The sequence below is a fragment of the Thalassophryne amazonica genome, chromosome 14 (genome assembly GCF_902500255.1).
Source record: "Thalassophryne amazonica chromosome 14, fThaAma1.1, whole genome shotgun sequence".
Classification (NCBI taxonomy): Eukaryota; Metazoa; Chordata; class Actinopteri; order Batrachoidiformes; family Batrachoididae; genus Thalassophryne; species Thalassophryne amazonica.
In genome coordinates, this window is record NC_047116.1 from 78,919,174 (window position 1) to 78,936,536 (window position 17,363).

Below are 17,363 nucleotides of genomic sequence, written 5' to 3' on the forward strand. Positions count from 1 at the left end.
GCCCTTCCAGCGCCTGGTGAGAGAAATCGCTCAGGACTTCAAGACGACCTCCGCTTTCGGAGCGCCGCTGTGATGGTCTGCAGGAGGCCGGCGAGGCTGACCTGGTCGGCAGCTTCCTAGTTCACAATATCACAGTGTGATACTGTCGGCCAGTTTGTTACATCACCACTAAATTCACTATCTGGTATAAGATATGGATCCACTGAACCAACTACTACACATCTATCACGATAAATAATTTATCTCGAGCATTTAAAGCATCGTAATAACCGTACATTCTCTTCTTTGTTCTATCACGCGCCAGCCTCCTTGTAATCCAGAATGGAGACGGCACTTGTCCTGCAGCAAATCGGTCACGTGATTGAAAACCCTCTATAGAATGCACGTGATTGCTGGGCGTGGTCAGCATAGAGTTCAGAAAGGTGACCGTTTCAGTACGTGATCACGTGACACGGGCAGACGTGACTTTACCAGTCTGTTTCCCCGGCCGACTGTATTTCTCTCATTTTAAATCAGCCGTTAAACGACAGGGACCGTGCGGAAAGTCGGAATACTCTGGGTGAGGAGAATTACTTTTTTGTAGTTGATACTCTCTGCATTTTTAGTAATAATAATAATCTTTTTTTAAAAGCTTTACATCAGTGGTCATATTTAATATCGTGTACGTTCACAGGGTTTTCATTGCACATTTTAAATCGCATATAATATAAAGATAATGCGCTATTGATTGCATTTTGTATTGTCGGGAATAATTTTTTTTTATGTGCTTTTTAATGCTTTTTAAAGTGGCGTCAGGTTCGAGTTTCGTTTCTTCGTAAGTGAAGTATTTATTTCCGTGATTTATTCTGTCTGCAGCACCCGTAAATCTTCGCAGTTTTAAACCCAGAAAGGACGAGGACAGCGCAGAAAGCCGACATGAACGACTGTGAGTCAGCAAAACCTGCTGTCAACGTTTATTTATGGCATTTATTCTTGGTTCAGACTCTCTTTAAAACGTTTCGCCTTCAGTTCCTGGTCTGTCAGCTTCAGTTCTTGTTGTTGACTTAGAGGTGTTGAGAATACGTTTTCTCCTCTTACATAACATGATTAACACCGGTATAAATTTAGGAATTCAGCTATTTTATCACAGATTAATTATTCCAAAATACTTTTTTTTTCGTGCTTCTTAGCTAGTTTTTTTTCTTTGTCTTCATAACTCTATTTCTAGATGGCTGTATAATTCTTTGCTATTGGTTATTATATTATTATTTATTTTAAAGTGAATTGTGATCATACATGTAAATAAACAGGAAGGACATCAAGCTCCATTCCATCATATTTTTGTCCACCATCTTGGGAGAGGATTCTTCTGAATTTCTTATGAATTTGACACCGTGATCCCAAGTTTATCCCAGGAAGCATTTTTCGTTGAAAAAAACATTAAAAGAAAAGAAAAAAAATCAGTCTCCACCAACTGTTGAAAAGATGTTCAAAATAGGTTCAAAAGTTAGTGTTTTCACTGTCTATTTGTAGATGTTGACTAAAGGTTGGATTTACATATTTTTAAGAAGGATTTTTCAGTCCAAGTTTTCATTTTTCAGTTGAAAAAACATTAAAGAAAAGAAAAAAAAACTGTCCTATACCAACTGCTGAAAAGATGTTCAAAATAGGTTCAAAAGTTAAAGTGTTTTCACTGTCTATTTGTAGATGTTGACCTAAGGTTTTGATTTACATATTTTTAAGAAGGATTTTCAGTCCCAGTTTTCATTTTTCAGTTGAAAACCGGGTCTAAATGCAAACATTTATTCAACATCTCCAAATAGATTTTATAGAATAATAGAATAAACTTTCACTTTTAAAACCATTGATTGAGCGTCTGTGCGTGCTGGTTCGAGCCTCTGCTGCGCCGATCTGGGACCGGCACGGTCTCCTACAGGTATAATCTGTTGGTTGGGTGTCTTGTGTGTGCTGGTTCGAGTTTGCTGTGAGAGGAGCATCCTCTTCCTCCACTGGGCTTCTCTGCACCGCAAGTTGAAAGACTTGCAGCGTCTCATTCATTATGTCTCAGTTACCGCAAGTATCAGTGGATTCTGTCAGCACATGATCAGATTATCCCATGATCCACAAAAAAGTGAAAATACTCAGTTTTGGCACCGTGTGGCGTGGAGATGCCGCACAACAACCATGTGCACGCTCGATGTCGTGCTTGTCAATATAGTGTTCCACCTGCCAATCAAAGGGTTCAGCCTGCCACATGTAACCATTTTGACACGTATAATACCATGCAGCACTGACTCGAACCACTCTGGTGTTAACGGGGCTGTCAGTAGCCCGTAAAAATTAATAAAGTAGCTGCATCACTGTTTAAGCCACAGTCTTCAAAGCGTGTGAAGAAAGTAGCGTGTTTAGCCCGCTGGTCCATAGCTGTCAAACCTGTGGTTCCAGCTCAAGTCTCACTCTCCTCAGTGGGTCAGTGTCAAAACAGCTGTTTTCAAAAATGTGCTGAGGACGGGATGGACGAGTCACTGGGTGGCTCACTTATCTGTTTAATCCACTCATTCCAACGCATGTGATCTTAGGAAACTGAAACCAGCTGATTCCGCCTGCACCAGTGTTCTAATAAAAGCCACATCGAGCCGGTATAACTCCAGAATGAAGTACTTACCACACAGAAATACGCCCGATTGCAAACAGTCCCATTTGTTAATGGTTCTCCGGCTGATGTCACTTCCTCCTTCTCCAATTTCATGACTCGCCTGGAAGTTCCTGATTTTTAGTTGCGCCCAATTAAAAATCTGAATATTTATCTCTTCAGTAACTGCACACCAGGAAAGCATTAATTTCAAACAGTTGTTTAATTTTAGTCTTAAATACTAAAAAAAAAAAAAAAACCAAAACATTACATATCGTGTCACATACACTTTAACGTGCCATTCAACAACAAAACATCAAAGTATTCATGATTGTAAGTCTATCCATGCTTATGTGGGCATGATTAGTTGTCACTGACGTACTTTTTTGCTCATTAAACCTCTCGCTCGGCTGGTTAGCAAGTGCATTTCCAGAAAACGGTTTACTTGCCATTTCTCGGCAAGTCTGATTTTTAAATGAAATTTTTTAAGTGGTCGTACCGCTCCCCATGTGTGATTGGGAAAAAAAAAAGGGCGAACATTCATTCAGATCAGTGGACCTGCAAGCAGCTGCTTTGAAAAAGTCAGGAATATGTTACAAGTATTTTCAGGAGAATCAGGACTTTCTACTCGGCCGTGAATGTACATGAGCATTGTATGTGCCGCCCAGTTTTGTGCTCCATACAGAAAGGAGACAGATACTTCGCTCTCAAGTGTTATTTTTTTTTGAGACTCTGTCAGATTTAGGATCCTGATGTGTGTCGAGTCTGCTGTCGGTACGGGATGATGATACGGTTTTATTCCAGTTATACATTAACTGCCACCATCAACATGCATGTGAAACTGTCCACGATACTCTCTTCACCTGGCTGTGTGCATGTATGTCTGAAACTCCACCATGACACTGTTCTTACAGACGGCCTGAAAATGTAGCTGTATTTCTTATATTGGAAAAAGTTGGGAATATTATTTTCAGGAGGTATGGACTTTCTACCACCTGGTGGATGTTAGCAGTGCGCGGTGCGTGCAACTCCACTCGGAGCAATGCTCCATACAGAGAAGATGACGCACGCTCCAACCCAACTATAATTTTTTTTTTTTTTTTGTTACCGTGACTGCATCAAAATGAACACAGCTATCACTTTAAAAACAAGTCATCATGACACAACATCACACTTTGCAATTAATCCGCAGCTCTGTTCTTAAGAATTAGTTTATCTACATTCCACAAGTTAATACAGGAATATCATCACATGGCCAAAATCATTTATCACTATTATTTTTTATATATCACTGACATCCACTGGACCATGAAGGCTCCAGCCTCACATGGCTCTTAACTGGAACAAGTGGGTGTAGAAGATAGATGGACAGATGGGTGACATCTTCTTCTGCATTCTTAAGTCTGGTCTTCAGCTCGTCAAGGTTCTCCAATTTTTGTTTTTGGAACAACCTCTGGCTCCACCAGTCTCCAAATTATTTTGATGCCCAACAGTTTTCAGAGAAATCACTGACACCACAACTATAAAAAACACTTTGCATGGTACCAGTTTCTGCACATACAGTACTGTAGACAAATCACAAAATCCAACAGCCAGAGCAGGCATAGACATTAATCACTTCAGGACTTGTCCTACAGGACAAGTAGACAAACAAATTGCAGTCAAGTCAACTGAGCGCCAACAGTGGGAAAAGACCTGTTTGAGTGCGATTTAACTTCTATACACCTTAAAATAATACAGTTTATATAACAGCTGAGTGGATCCTTGTCATTTGATTGGTGCTTTATGTTATATGACATGGCTTATTCATCCCATTTGTGTTGCATTTAGAGTGCAGTTTGTTTCCATTTAGAATGGAAATTTGGTTCCATATGCTTACTACCATTGCACTCTACACACACACCTACACACAAACACACCCCTACACATACATACACATGCATGCACATACACGCGTACGCACTCACACAGCGCATGTGCACACACACACAACACATGCGCGCACATACACAACACAAATCCACTGCGCTGTAAGCTGTCTGACGTGATTTTTTTTTTTTTCGCTGCACTGAGGAAATAGTCTTTTTTTTTGTAGTACACACACGCACAAGCACCTTCCCGGTTGTGTGAGCGCGCACTGCGCACATGCTCACACAAGCCGGGCGGCACTTAGCTTTTAAACAAACATGTCAGAGTTTGTTTTGCTGATGGACAACAATTTGATGCATGGCATGGCGAACTTCATCGTTAAAATTATTTTTGGACTTCTACAACCCCAATTCCAATGAAGTTGGGACCTTGTGTAAAATGTAATAAAAACAGAATACAATGATTTGCAAATCCTCTTCAACCTATATTCAATTGAATACACCACAAAGACAAGATATTCAATGTTCAAACTGGTAAACTTTATTGTTTATGTACAAATATTTGCTAATTTTAAAATGGATGCCTGCAACACGTTTCAAAAAAGTAAATTAATACATCATGAATAACAAGAGCTGTAATCTAATTAAAGACATAATAATAATAAAAAAGAGTTTACATTTACATTCTGTCTCATGGGTCTCGTAATCGGTCTTGATAAACTCTCACATGTCTCAAATCAACCTCAACTTGATTCTTTGGGTCGTAATAGACTGTCAGTTGTGAGAGTTGACAAAATATCATGATCTTGTAGGTCTTATATAGGTCTCAGTCTGGTGTAAATGGGACATAAGCCACGATGCTGCCTTGTAATATAACAGGCTTTTAAAAATATATTGTGCTCATTTTGGAAATGGGAACATATAGAAACAGCAGATTAGACAAAATGAAGGTAAATCATATTTGAAATTAAGGTTTTTGGATATTGCAAGAACACATATTTTCTTATTGTAATTAATGTATTTTTCTCTTTATTTTTAGTGATTTGAAGTGAAGAGAAGCTCAATCTCGTATGGCTGACAAAGACGACATGAAGGTAAAGTAACATTTGAAATACTTGTTTTAATATACAGCTAGGATCAAAGTGGTTCAGTTTCATTTATAGGAATTATTGTATGATGTTTCTCGCCCTGGATTGCCACCGTATCATGGTGGAGGGGTTTATGTGCTCCAGTGATCCTGGGAGCTGTGGTTGTCTGAAGCATTTGCTCCTGGTAGAGTCACACTTGGAAAGTTGGTCTCAGGTGAGGGGACAGACAAAGTACAATTCAGAAAGTCCCATTATAACATCCACAGATAAGGACAGAGTCATCTTGCCTGGATTAGGGAAACCAGGGCTTCCTGTTGGTGCCGGGCCTGGGGCCTTGTGTACAAAGGTGGCATACGTCCATCTCCATGCCAATGTTCAGAATTGATCAAAAGCAGTGGTGGGCACAGCTAACCAAAAAGTTAGCTTCCACACACTTATGAACAATTGACACACCCAGGTGTTTGCAATTATATGAGTGGATAATGAGCATTTTTCATTATTTGTGTCTCACATGCCTGAAAAGTCCTCACCATCTCATTTAGGTCATTCACACTTTATTTTCAGGAAATAAAGTGTGAAGCATTAACATGGTGCCCCCCAAACTCCCCAACTATGGCCCTCTTAAGCTCCCCCCATTTTAAGCGTGTTTCTGTATTTGCATCTCACATGCCTGGAAAGTCCTCACCATCTCAGTTACAGTTGTGCTCAAAGGTTTACATACCCTGGCAGAATTTTAGCTTTTTTAGCCATTTTTAAGAGAATATGAATGAAAACACAAAACTTTTTTTTCCACTCATGGTTAGTGGTTGGATGAAGCCATTTATTGTCAAACAACTGTTTCCTCTTTTTTAATCAAAATGACAAGAGAACTACTCAAATGAACCTGATCAAAAGTTTACATACCCCTGTTCTTAATGCTGTGTGTTGCCCCCTTTAACATCAATGACAGCTTGGAGTCTTTTGTGGTAGTTTGTGGACGAGGCTCTCTGATGGTAAAGCTGCCACTGAATATGTCTTGGACTTTATTTAGATCAATTACAAAGAAATACAAACAATATGGCACTTTGGGGGGTACACCCTGGACAGGACGCCAGTCTGTCGCAGGGCCACATATAGACAAACAAACACATTCACACCTGCACGCACAATTTAAACTTTCCAATCCACCTAACCTGCGTTTCTTTGGAAGTGGGAGAAAGCCGGAGCACCCGGAGAGAACCCATGCAAACACTTTTTTTCCCCACTCATGGTTAGTGGTTGGGTGAAGCCATTTATTGTCAAACAATAGTGTTTCCTCTTTTTAAATCAAAATGACAAGAGAACTACCCAAATGACTCTGATCCAAAGTTTACATACCCCTACAAAGAAATACAAACAATATGGCACGTTATAGTAAATCTGCATGGAGTAGACAGTTCTCAAAACTGAGTGACTGTGCAAGAAGTAGAAGAGTGAGGAAAGCCACCAAGACACCCAGACAACCCAGGAGAAGTTATAGGCTTAATGTGTCTGTGATTGGAGAAATTATGCACAGTGCAAGCTTTGCATTTTGTATCACCAGTTATCCATCTTCATGATGAAGTGGTATAGATGAGGATTTTCTTAAAAAGACCTGAAAGTTTAGCTACCAATTGTCAGAAGGTACATCTGAGATGCAAGCTTGGATCTGATCTGTTTTGGTTGAAAGAAAATCTTCTCTGCTGTATTCCACTATGAAGCTAAGAGTAGTGATGAAAAATGCAAAGCTTGCACTGTGCACCATTTCTCCAACACAGCCACATAAGCCCCTAACCTTTCCTGGGTTGTCTGGTGTCTTGGTGGCTTTCCCTCACTCTTCTCCTTCTTGCACAGTCACTCAGTTTTGAGAACTGCTACTCCATGCAGATTACTATATGTGCCATCTGTTTGTATTTCTTTGTAGGGGTATGAAACTTGGACCAGGGTCATTTGGGTAGTTCTCTTGTCATTTTGATTTAAAAAGAGGAAACACTATTGTTTGACAATAAATGGCTTCACCCAACCACTAACCATAAGTGGGGAAAAAAGTGTTTGCGTGGGTTCTCTCCGGGTGCTCCGGCTTCCTCCCACTTCCAAAGACATGCAGGTTAGGTGGATTGGAAAGTTTAAATTGTCTGTAGGTGTGTGTGTGGGTGTGAATGTGTTTGTTTGTCTATATGTGGCCCTGCGACAGACTGGCATCCTGTCCAGGGTGTACCCCGCCTCACGCTCTATGACTGTTTGGATAGGCTCCACCTCCCCGCGACCCTTAATTGGACTAAGCGGTTGAAGATGAGGGAGTGATTGAGTGATAAAAATGTGAAATGAATGTGTCATCTTTGTTTTAGAATAAAGATCAGGAACATGAAGATCAGGAACTGCCTCCTGACATTAAAGACTGGAGTAAACATCAAGTGAAGCAATGGATTCTCCAGCTGGACGGTGTGGAAGACACAGTTGCCGATTCATTGTTTCAGCAAGACGTTAATGGGCAAGTCCTTTATGTTTTGGATAAAACAGATTTAAAAGACTTGGGTTTAACCTTTGGCCCAACAAAGCTTATCATTCATGCTAGAGATGAGCTACTAAAATCAAACGAGCAGTCAGAAAGCTCTGCCAACCAGCCTGGAAGACCATGTAAGCCCTATCCATTTAATAGGTATCATGACACATACAGATATATAGAAAGCAATGTTCTTGATATTACAGAATCAGGTGCCACAGACTTCATTGAGCCCTGCCATGAGTACAAAGCTTTCATCAATACCACAGAAGAAACTCAAATGAGCAAGTTCACTTCTGAGGTCATTCGCTTTGCAGCTGCTTGCATGAACAGCCGCACCAATGGCACCATACACTTTGGAATTGGGGATATGCCAAATTTCACTCATGGACAAGTGTTGGGAGTGGTTGTTAAGGACAAAGAGGCTTTTACAAAGAAACTAAAATCTGCCATTAAGGATCAGTTTGAATATAAACATGAAAATGCTGCTCAAACCTGTATCAAGCCTCCCAGATTTGTTGAGGTTCTCAGTAAGGACAAGACATCATCTGAAAAGTATGTGATAGAAGTTGACATAGTTCCTAACTCAATTATATGTGAACAAAACTACTACGTCACTTTTAGTGATCACAAAAAAGCAAAGAAAAAGGCCACAGATGTAGACACAAACAAAAGTGACACACAACCATCAGAAAAATTCTTTGTAAGAGATGGAGGCAGCAGCAGAAATCTTCTGGTACAAACCACATCTGCCAAACCAAAGAGTTTTCAGGAGTTTGACAAGTTTAAGAAGAACATACCGCAACTATCGGAGTACAGAAAAGAAGCAGAAGAGAGTAGAGTTGACAAGATTAAATGTAGTTATCAAGGCTCCAGACTAAGTCAGATGATAACTGGTGGATCAGGTTCTTTAGATAAGTCTCACTTTGAACGGTATGTGATCGTAACAAACAAATCACATGAAATCCATTTGGACTCAATAGAATTTCTTGTGGCGCTCAATCCAACAGCTGTGTTAGACTTTGATCCAGAATCAACTGAAAAGGGATTACAGTTCTTTTTTGACAAGCAGTGTACAACAAATGTGCATTTACCATCAGCGTTTAAAATTATTGATGGTGTTGAAGATACTGTAATAAAGCTGAAATTAACCAGAAACACAAGTTGGGTGGTCTGCAATGGAGGTACCAAGGGTGAAGAACCCTCAGACACGGAGAACTGGTTAATGGAAAAAGGGGCCTCTGTTCGAGATGTGATTTCATTCTTGTGCCGGAAAGATGTTCTTCCAAACAAACGATTCCTTGTCATATTCTTACTTCTGTCAAGAGTGAGTGACAAACTGGACCCCATTGTTGAGACTTTCAGTACATTCTGGCAGGAGCTCCAAGGCCAAGAGCAAATCCTTTGTATATGTGAAAATGAAGATGTGTTTACCTGCTGGAAGGATGCACTTGAATGTCGTTGTGGGATCGACATTTCTGGTAGATGCATATATGAGCTCAGGTTTTCTGAAGTCAATGGCACCATTCTAAGTCTTGTGTCCAAAAATCGTCGGTCCAGGCATTTCCTAACATGTGGTGGGGGAAGAAAAGTGATTCTTGAGAAGAAAGTGGAAAGTAGTCTGAATACCTTAGATGTTCTGTGCATGAACCAGTGTGAAGGAGGAAATGAGGACATACGTTCCATTGAAGAGAACTTCTACAGAGGAGAAACAGCTTCATGGTGGAACTTCTATTTCTCAGAGCAGCCTGGGTCCACACCATTTATCAAACGGGATAAGTTTGATTTTATCATCAACACAGCCATTCCAGATTTGTGCACCTTGACGAAAGTTTGTGTCTTGTTGAACCTCATGCATGTACCCGGATGTGGTGGGACAACTTTGGCAATGCACACTTTGTGGACTCTTAAGGACAAATTCCGTTGCGCTGTCCTCAAAGACAGCAAAGCTGATAGTGTGGAAGTTGCTGCACAAGTGGTCAAACTTTTATTGTATTCCCCGAAAGAGCAGTCACCTCAAGAACAGTTGCCTCAAGTCCCAGTTATGCTGATGATAGATGAGTTTGATGACATGGACAAAGTATTTGAGTTACAGCGGCTTATTGAAGAAGAGTACATGACAAAGAACATTCCATCCAAGTCTGCACAGATAATTGTGTTGAACTGCATGAGGTCTGAGTCCTCTGGACAGACTGAGAGACCTGGAGACACTGTATTCATTGGAAATAATCTCTCAGAGGAGGAGCAAAAACAGTTTGTGCAGAAACTTAAAGAAATGGAGAAAGAGTACAAGAACACAAACACATTCTATGGCTTCATGATCATGAAAGAGAACTTTAAGACAGAGTACATCGAGGGTGTAGTCCGCAACACCCTAAAGAACTTTGACATCAGCCAAAGACATGCAAAACTCTTGGCTATTTTAGCCTTGTTGAATGTGTACTGTAAGCATGCTTCTCTCTCTGTCTCTCTTTGTGAGGAATTTCTTGGTCTTCAGACAAAACCATTTTGTGGAACTGTCAGAATTGAAGATGGATTTGGGAAATTTTCTACTCTGATTTCCAACATTGAAGTTGCAGGCATGGTGGTATTCAAAGCTGTAAAAATGTTGCATCCACAGATTGCTTTGCATTGCTTGCTGGAGCTTTCGTCCACGCACAAAGTGAGCAAAGCCCACATTACCAACTTACTACTGACCAAAAACGAGCTCTATGACAGTACACAAGGCAAGGACATGCTCATGCAAAATATTCACTCCATGTTGGTGAAGAGGCGTTATTCCCTAGTGGAAGAATCTCAATTCTCCCCACTTATCCAACATATTGCAAGTGATACTCCAGGCGATGAAGAGTTAGTACTGTCAAATGCATCAAAGAGATTTGAAAAAGATGCTGTCATCTCTCAGTTACTAGCCAGGTACTATTGCCTAAAGAAGAAAAACTTCATAGAGGCAAAGAAGTGGGCACGGAAAGCAAAAGAGCTTTCCAGAGACAGCTCATATATTGCAGACACAATGGCACAGGTTTTCAAGCATGAGTTGAAGTCTGCCATTGAAAATGAGAAGGACGTACCTATTACACCTGAAAAACTAAAGACATTTCTCAAAATGGGTCAGTCAGCAATAGATGGATTTAAAGAAACACAGAGTCTTGCAAAGAAGGAGTCAGCAAAGCGATTAAAAACCAAGACAGACAATAGCCCTTTCAATACCTCAGGGTGTGTGGGAGAAATTCAGGTGGGACTGCTTATCACTGAAGTGCTGGAGAAGACTCCTGTGTTTTCTAAAGAACAAGTTCGTCACGACATAATGGGTGAAGTTCTCTCAGGGAACCTCAAGTTTCAGGATGTAGAGCAAAATGATCAGAGGCGGAACAAACACACACACTACTACAGAATTCTCAGAGAGTCCGAGGATTTACTTTACAGCCTCAGAAATGGGATGAAGAAAAATTTTGACTTTCTTGAAAATTTTTCTGTCAACTTGGGTTCCAGATTTGGGATGACAGACATTCGTGAGCAAATAGTCCAAAAGGAACTTTTCAAATGCTTCACACAATATGCAAACCGCTTCTGCAAGACAGAGTCAAAAGAACTGTTGATGAACAAACATGCACACCCTATGCTGGTGGTGCACCAGGCCAGACATTTCTTGGAGAAGCAAAAAGCTGATACATTTTCTGGGATTTTGAATTGTCTTTCAAAAGACATCTCAAATGAAATAATGGAGAAAATTGCCAAGCGGTACAAAGTAATTTTGGGCCACCCTTGGACCAATGTGACAGACATGATCAACTTCATCTATGTCAATGTTGTGTTGAGTTGTATCAAACTAGGATCACAACAACTTCTCCCTTACAAAGAGCTCCTTCAATACCTTTGCCATGTTTTGAATAGGCCCATTTTACAAAGTGACTCCTTTATCCTTACACTTCATTGCAGTCTTGGTTGTTGTGGCCACAGCAGCATTTCACATTTCCGGACTGTAGTAGCCTGGGCGCTTACATTTCAGCCATGAGGAAGTCATATCATGCAGAGATGATGGATGTGTACAACGGCAAATGGCCCGTGTTCATTTCTTCCTGGGTAAGAAGCAGGGCTACTGAACGGCTGGTACACCGCCCGATACATTAAAGGGTCTACTAAGGCTGAGCATGATGACTTTCTCCTGCATTGGGAAAATGGCACAATATGGACGAGACATGAACGGTGGTGGAGCTTCTTGAGAGGGTTACTGGTGTAGTAAACGAAAAATTAATCACTGGTGGATACTTCATTCCAAATCTGAAGGTTGAAGTTATCCCACTGTTTAAAGTCAGCTTAGTGGATGTCCAAATAAGTCAAACAGTGTCATGCTTCATGGTTTCTCAATGAAAGGCCCTGTTGCACTTGACATTAAATAAGAGGAATATCCCACTAAACATCCTGCGAAACCCGATCATTGTGGAACCACGCATTTAATCAAGATTTTATACTTTGTAAAGCTGTTGAGATGAAATATTACTTGTGCTGGCCTTTTGCATTTATTGTTTTTATCTTTGATGCTAGATTTTTAATACATGTATCCTAAGGAAATATTAGGCACTTTCTATATTCACCTTATACATTTAAGGGTCACTGGAGAGCTGAACTCTATCCCAGCGGCACGGGCAAGAGGTGGGTACTCCTAATCTGAACAGGCCACCAGGATATCACAGGGCCACATATAGACAGATAAACACATTCACATTATGATCACTTTGAAGTTTCCAGTTGTCCCAAACCTGCATGTCTTAAAAGTGGGAGAAAGCCGGAGCCCCGGGAGGCAACCAACACAAATGTCATACAAAAGGACCTGGTAGGAAAGTGAACCCAGACCTTGTCTATCAGGTAACAATGTCACACACTGATCCACCATGTGCCTAAGAAAATATATTTGAAGTTGAATTTAAATTCAATATAATGTTTGTATTTTAAAGCAAAAATGGAAAAAGGCATGTTTTAGCCAAATTATTTTCTTGTTTCTTGCATTTATTTTCAATAAAGTTCTTTCATTGCTTGCCTTTGGAGATAGAAAACACTGAGTAAAACTTTTTTGTCATAGTACAGGTAGAAAGTGAGGAATTACTTCAGTGAAATATATTCACTAAGGAAAGTCTAATTAAAGACTTGTTCCAATTGTCCAAAGCCACAATCCCAACTCTTTCCTGAGCAATGATTATGGATTGGAAATCCAACTTGTACTACAGCCTCATCTTGCATATTTTCACCATATTTGTGTGGGGTTGGTTTGTGGGGCAATGTGCTCCAGAGTTAAGAGTTTTTGAGGATTCATGTCTTATTTTGTTATAACTCATCAATCAGTGTAATTTGGGGGAAAAGATTTTTTTGTTACTATATGAAATGTGAAGATACATGTAGCACTGTTTCCATGCAATGTACTAAATCTGTCTTTATATTCTGAGGAATAAATTATTTAACATTGCCATTTAAAAAGTTCTCACCCGCAAAAAAGGTGCTTTGCCCTCTCAGGTCGGTGGAGCGTCTTGCCTCAAGTGGAGGAGTTTAAGTATCTCGGGGTCTTGTTCACGAGTGAGGGACGGATGGAGCGTGAGATCGATAGACGGATCGGTGCAGCATCTGCAGTGATGTGGTCGCTGTATCGGACCGTCGTGGTGAAGAGAGAGCTGAGTAGGGGGGCAAAGCTCTCGATTTACCGATCGATCTACGTTCCGATCCTCACCTATGGTCATGAGATTGGCTCATGACCGAAAGAACGAGATCGCGAGTACAAGCGGCCGGAGATGAGTTTCCTCCGCAGGGTGGCTGGGCGCTCCCTTAGAGATAGGGTGAGGAGCTCAGTCACTCGGGAGGAGCTCGGAGTCGAGCTGCTGCTCTTCCACATCGAAAGGAGTCAGTTGAGGTGGCTTGGGCATCTTTTTCGGATGCCCCCTGGACGCCTCGCTGGAGAGGTGTTCCGGGCACGTCCCACTGGGGGGAGGCCCCGGGGAAGACCCCAGGACACGCTGGAGGGACTACATCCTCAGCTGGCTTGGGAACGCCTTGGGTTCCCCCGGAGGAGCTGGAGGAGGTGTGTGTGGATCCGGAGGTCTGGGCAGCTTTGCTTGAGCTGCTGCCCTGCGACCCGACTCCAGATAAAGCGGAATAAAATGGATGGATGGATGGATGTTTTGTACTGTGTACCTTTTATCCTGTGTGTTTCTGTTCTATGCCACAAATCATCACTTGTCAATGATAAACATCAAATGCTGCCATTTGAAAGTCTTTTTTTGACATTTTCATTGACTAAAACTATCTCTAATATTTCATATACATCTATAAAATATGTAGTTTTAAAACATTTATTTTTAAGCACCTGTTTGAATGCTGTATATTTTATTCTTATTACAATATCATTTTGTTTGTTAATGACAAAGTGTGACTTTTTGCCTGTTTTTTATTTTTTGCTACATTTTTAGACATTTTTTTTTTTAGTTTTTCCTATGTATTTAATATGGAGAATTTTAAAGCATTTATGCATTAACTAACCTGTTATATTTTTTAATCATGTTTGTTCAATTTTTTTTCAGTTCAATTATGCCTGTATTGTCATTGTATACTTGATCCAAAGAAATAGCATGTATCCCTTTGACCTATAAAAAAACAAAACAGTGTAAAGAGGGAAATGGTGCAATATTTAAATAAAAGGACAGAATAAAATCTTAGTATTTGTATGTATGTGCATAGTGTTGTACTGGTCTTCTGCTGTTGAAATAGATGTTGCACACAGAGTCAATTTTACATAGCATTAAGTGCTGTTATTGCTTTGGGATTAAAAAAAAAAAAAAAATGTATCCATTTGTCCAGGTGTTTATTGTCCTGATCCTTTTGTCCAGGGGCAGCAGTTCAAACCGTGAGTGTCCGGGATGAGCTGGACCTTGTAAAATGTTATAGGCTCTTCTGAGGCTGTGGGAACTGGAACTCCAGACGGGGGAGAGGGCAACCGAAGATCTTCTGGGCAGAGTTAATGACCCTTTGGAGTTCCTTCCCCTCAGCAACTGTACAGCTGACAAACCACACAAAGGTGCAGTGTGTCAGAATGCTCTACAGACTAGCGGTAAAAGTGCATGACAGCAGTGATTTTGGCACTCCAGGTCAAATCCTGCGTGCATGCCCAAAAAACAGTAGTCCAAGACCCTCTCTAGTAAGTCCCCGCCAATGAGAAGAGGCCAAATGTCCATCTTTTTCCTGCTGTAGTTAATGATCAGCTCCTTGGTCTTTGTTGTGTTCAGAAGCAAGTTATTTTCTGTCTGTGGAGCAGGGGGCTTAGCACACAGCCCTGAGGGGCTCCAGTGCTGAGGCTAAGAGCTGAAGATGTTTGGGCCTACTTTCACTTTTGAAAGTGATTGGACAGGAAGTCCTTGATCCAAGAGCAGATGGAGTGAGGCAGTCCCATGTCTGACAAGTTGGACACTAGTCTGTGATGAAGGATGGTGTTAAAAGCAGAGCTAAAATCCACAAAAAGTAGTAATGCACACCTCCCCTGCTGCTTCAGGTGTGCCAGACCATTGGGAGAGCTGGGGCTATGGTATCTTCTATGATCTATTGGCTTTGTAGGCAAAAATGGTGTGGGTCAAAGGCAGCTGGGAGGCTTGAAATCACGTATATGTGTGTGGGGACCAGTTTTTCAAAGCACTTCATGATAACTGGTGTAAGTGCCACTGGATGCTAATTGTTCGGAATGCTAATTGTGTACTTCTTTGGGAGAGGTGCACTCATCGAGGACTTCAGGCTTTGAGAGATGTACAATCACAGAGGATGTCAGGCAGCGTGGGATGGTGAAGTGAGACTGGGACTGGTTCAAGGTCTTGGTAAAGACTCCAGCCAGCTGGAGCCTCATGTACAAAGGTTGGACATGCACAAAAATGTGGCATGCATCCTTCTCTATGCTAACGTTCAGATGTATCAAAAGTGAAAGTGGACATTTTCGCAGGAACAGGCACACTGATGGTATGAGGACAATCATCAGAGGGTATTTGTCCTCACCACTGTCACCTGTGTGCTTGCTCTAGGGCAGGGGTGGCCAGGAAGGTGGCTCTCGAGGACCGAACTTGGCCACCCCTGCTCTAGGGGTTCGTAAGGTTTGGCCTTGCCTGTCTGAAGCGCCTTAAGGCAGCTTTATTGTGATGTAACGCGATATAAAATGAAATAAATTGAAAGTAACGTGTTGCCCGTGGGGATCCACAGGCTCTAGATTGGGTAGTGTTTATAAAATAGCTGACATTTTACAAGGTTGGTAATAATTATGCAAAGCTTGTATAATGAGTTGAAACGGTGTGTGACTCCAGAATCTTTTTAGAAAGTTAGACCTCAACAGTTTTTAGAAGAGGAACTCAACCTTTTTATTTCCTGTTAAATATGTAAATTTTTTTATGTTAATTCACTGTCTTAATGTATTTATAAATTGTTTAGTTTCTTGTTACTCAATGATATCACGCTCGCACACACCCATGCACACATGCACGATTTTAATATATACATGAGTTACTGGCCCCTGCTGGAATGGCAGGGGAGCATTAGCATGGCTAAAACTTTCAGCTTTCCCTAACCTTTTTAATCATTTTTCTTTTTTGGCTTTTGGCTAAGCATTTTTTTAATGTAGATGCAGGGCTGTGAAATCTCCACGGATTTGCGGGATTCTGCGGATCTCATCATGGGGAGGGGGGAGGGGTGTTAGTGATGTACTCTTTAATCATGAACATCACTGAGTTTTAAAATGCGTATCGCAAAGTGTTCTCTTTTTTACGACATCGTGTAAGTTTTATAAGTCCGCGGACACTGATCTGTGTGTTACAGATACAAGTCAGTTTCCTCGGATCCGTGGAGTTTCGCGGAGGAAAAATGCCACTCAAAGCGTAGCTGTTAACGACAGTTGTCGTAAAGCAGGACTGGTTGGTTGCTGCGGCGACACTGTGTGGCTCCTGTGCCATTTTTAGAGCTTTCAAGTTTTTAAAAGATTTGTGCAGCATGTCTGTGTCACGGAGCGACGTCGCACAGAGAGAAGATGGCGAGAAAGACGGTTTGAAAAAAGTCATAAGGATAAGAATCCGTGGAATCGTCGCTGGCTTCATCAACACGAAAGATAAAAGAAACGGGAAAAGTGAACTGTGTCCTCTCAGGAAACACGGTAAGAATTTTTCTCTCCCTGGAAAATAAACATTCTGCTGTTCAAACAGGATTTTAGACAAGATTATGTGACTTTTTCCACTAATCTAGACTTTCTTTCATTGTAAAAAAGACATTGTGGCTTTGAATGGATT

At 41.1% G+C, this 17,363-nt stretch overlaps 1 protein-coding gene across 1 annotated transcript; it reads left to right on the forward strand.

Annotated features, from left to right (window-relative positions):
• The first annotated feature begins 544 nt into the window (after positions 1–544).
• On the forward strand, positions 545–13,665 carry LOC117525432 (sterile alpha motif domain-containing protein 9-like). The gene is given in 11 exon segments (XM_034187293.1): positions 545–559; positions 856–929; positions 5,519–5,573; positions 7,913–11,983; positions 11,985–12,011; positions 12,013–12,130; positions 12,133–12,167; positions 12,169–12,183; positions 12,185–12,271; positions 12,274–12,373; positions 12,376–13,665. Coding segments are annotated over 9 exon segments (4,569 nt in total). The 5' UTR covers positions 545–559; positions 856–929; positions 5,519–5,549; the 3' UTR covers positions 12,468–13,665.
• Positions 13,666–17,363: the final 3,698 nt, after the last annotated feature.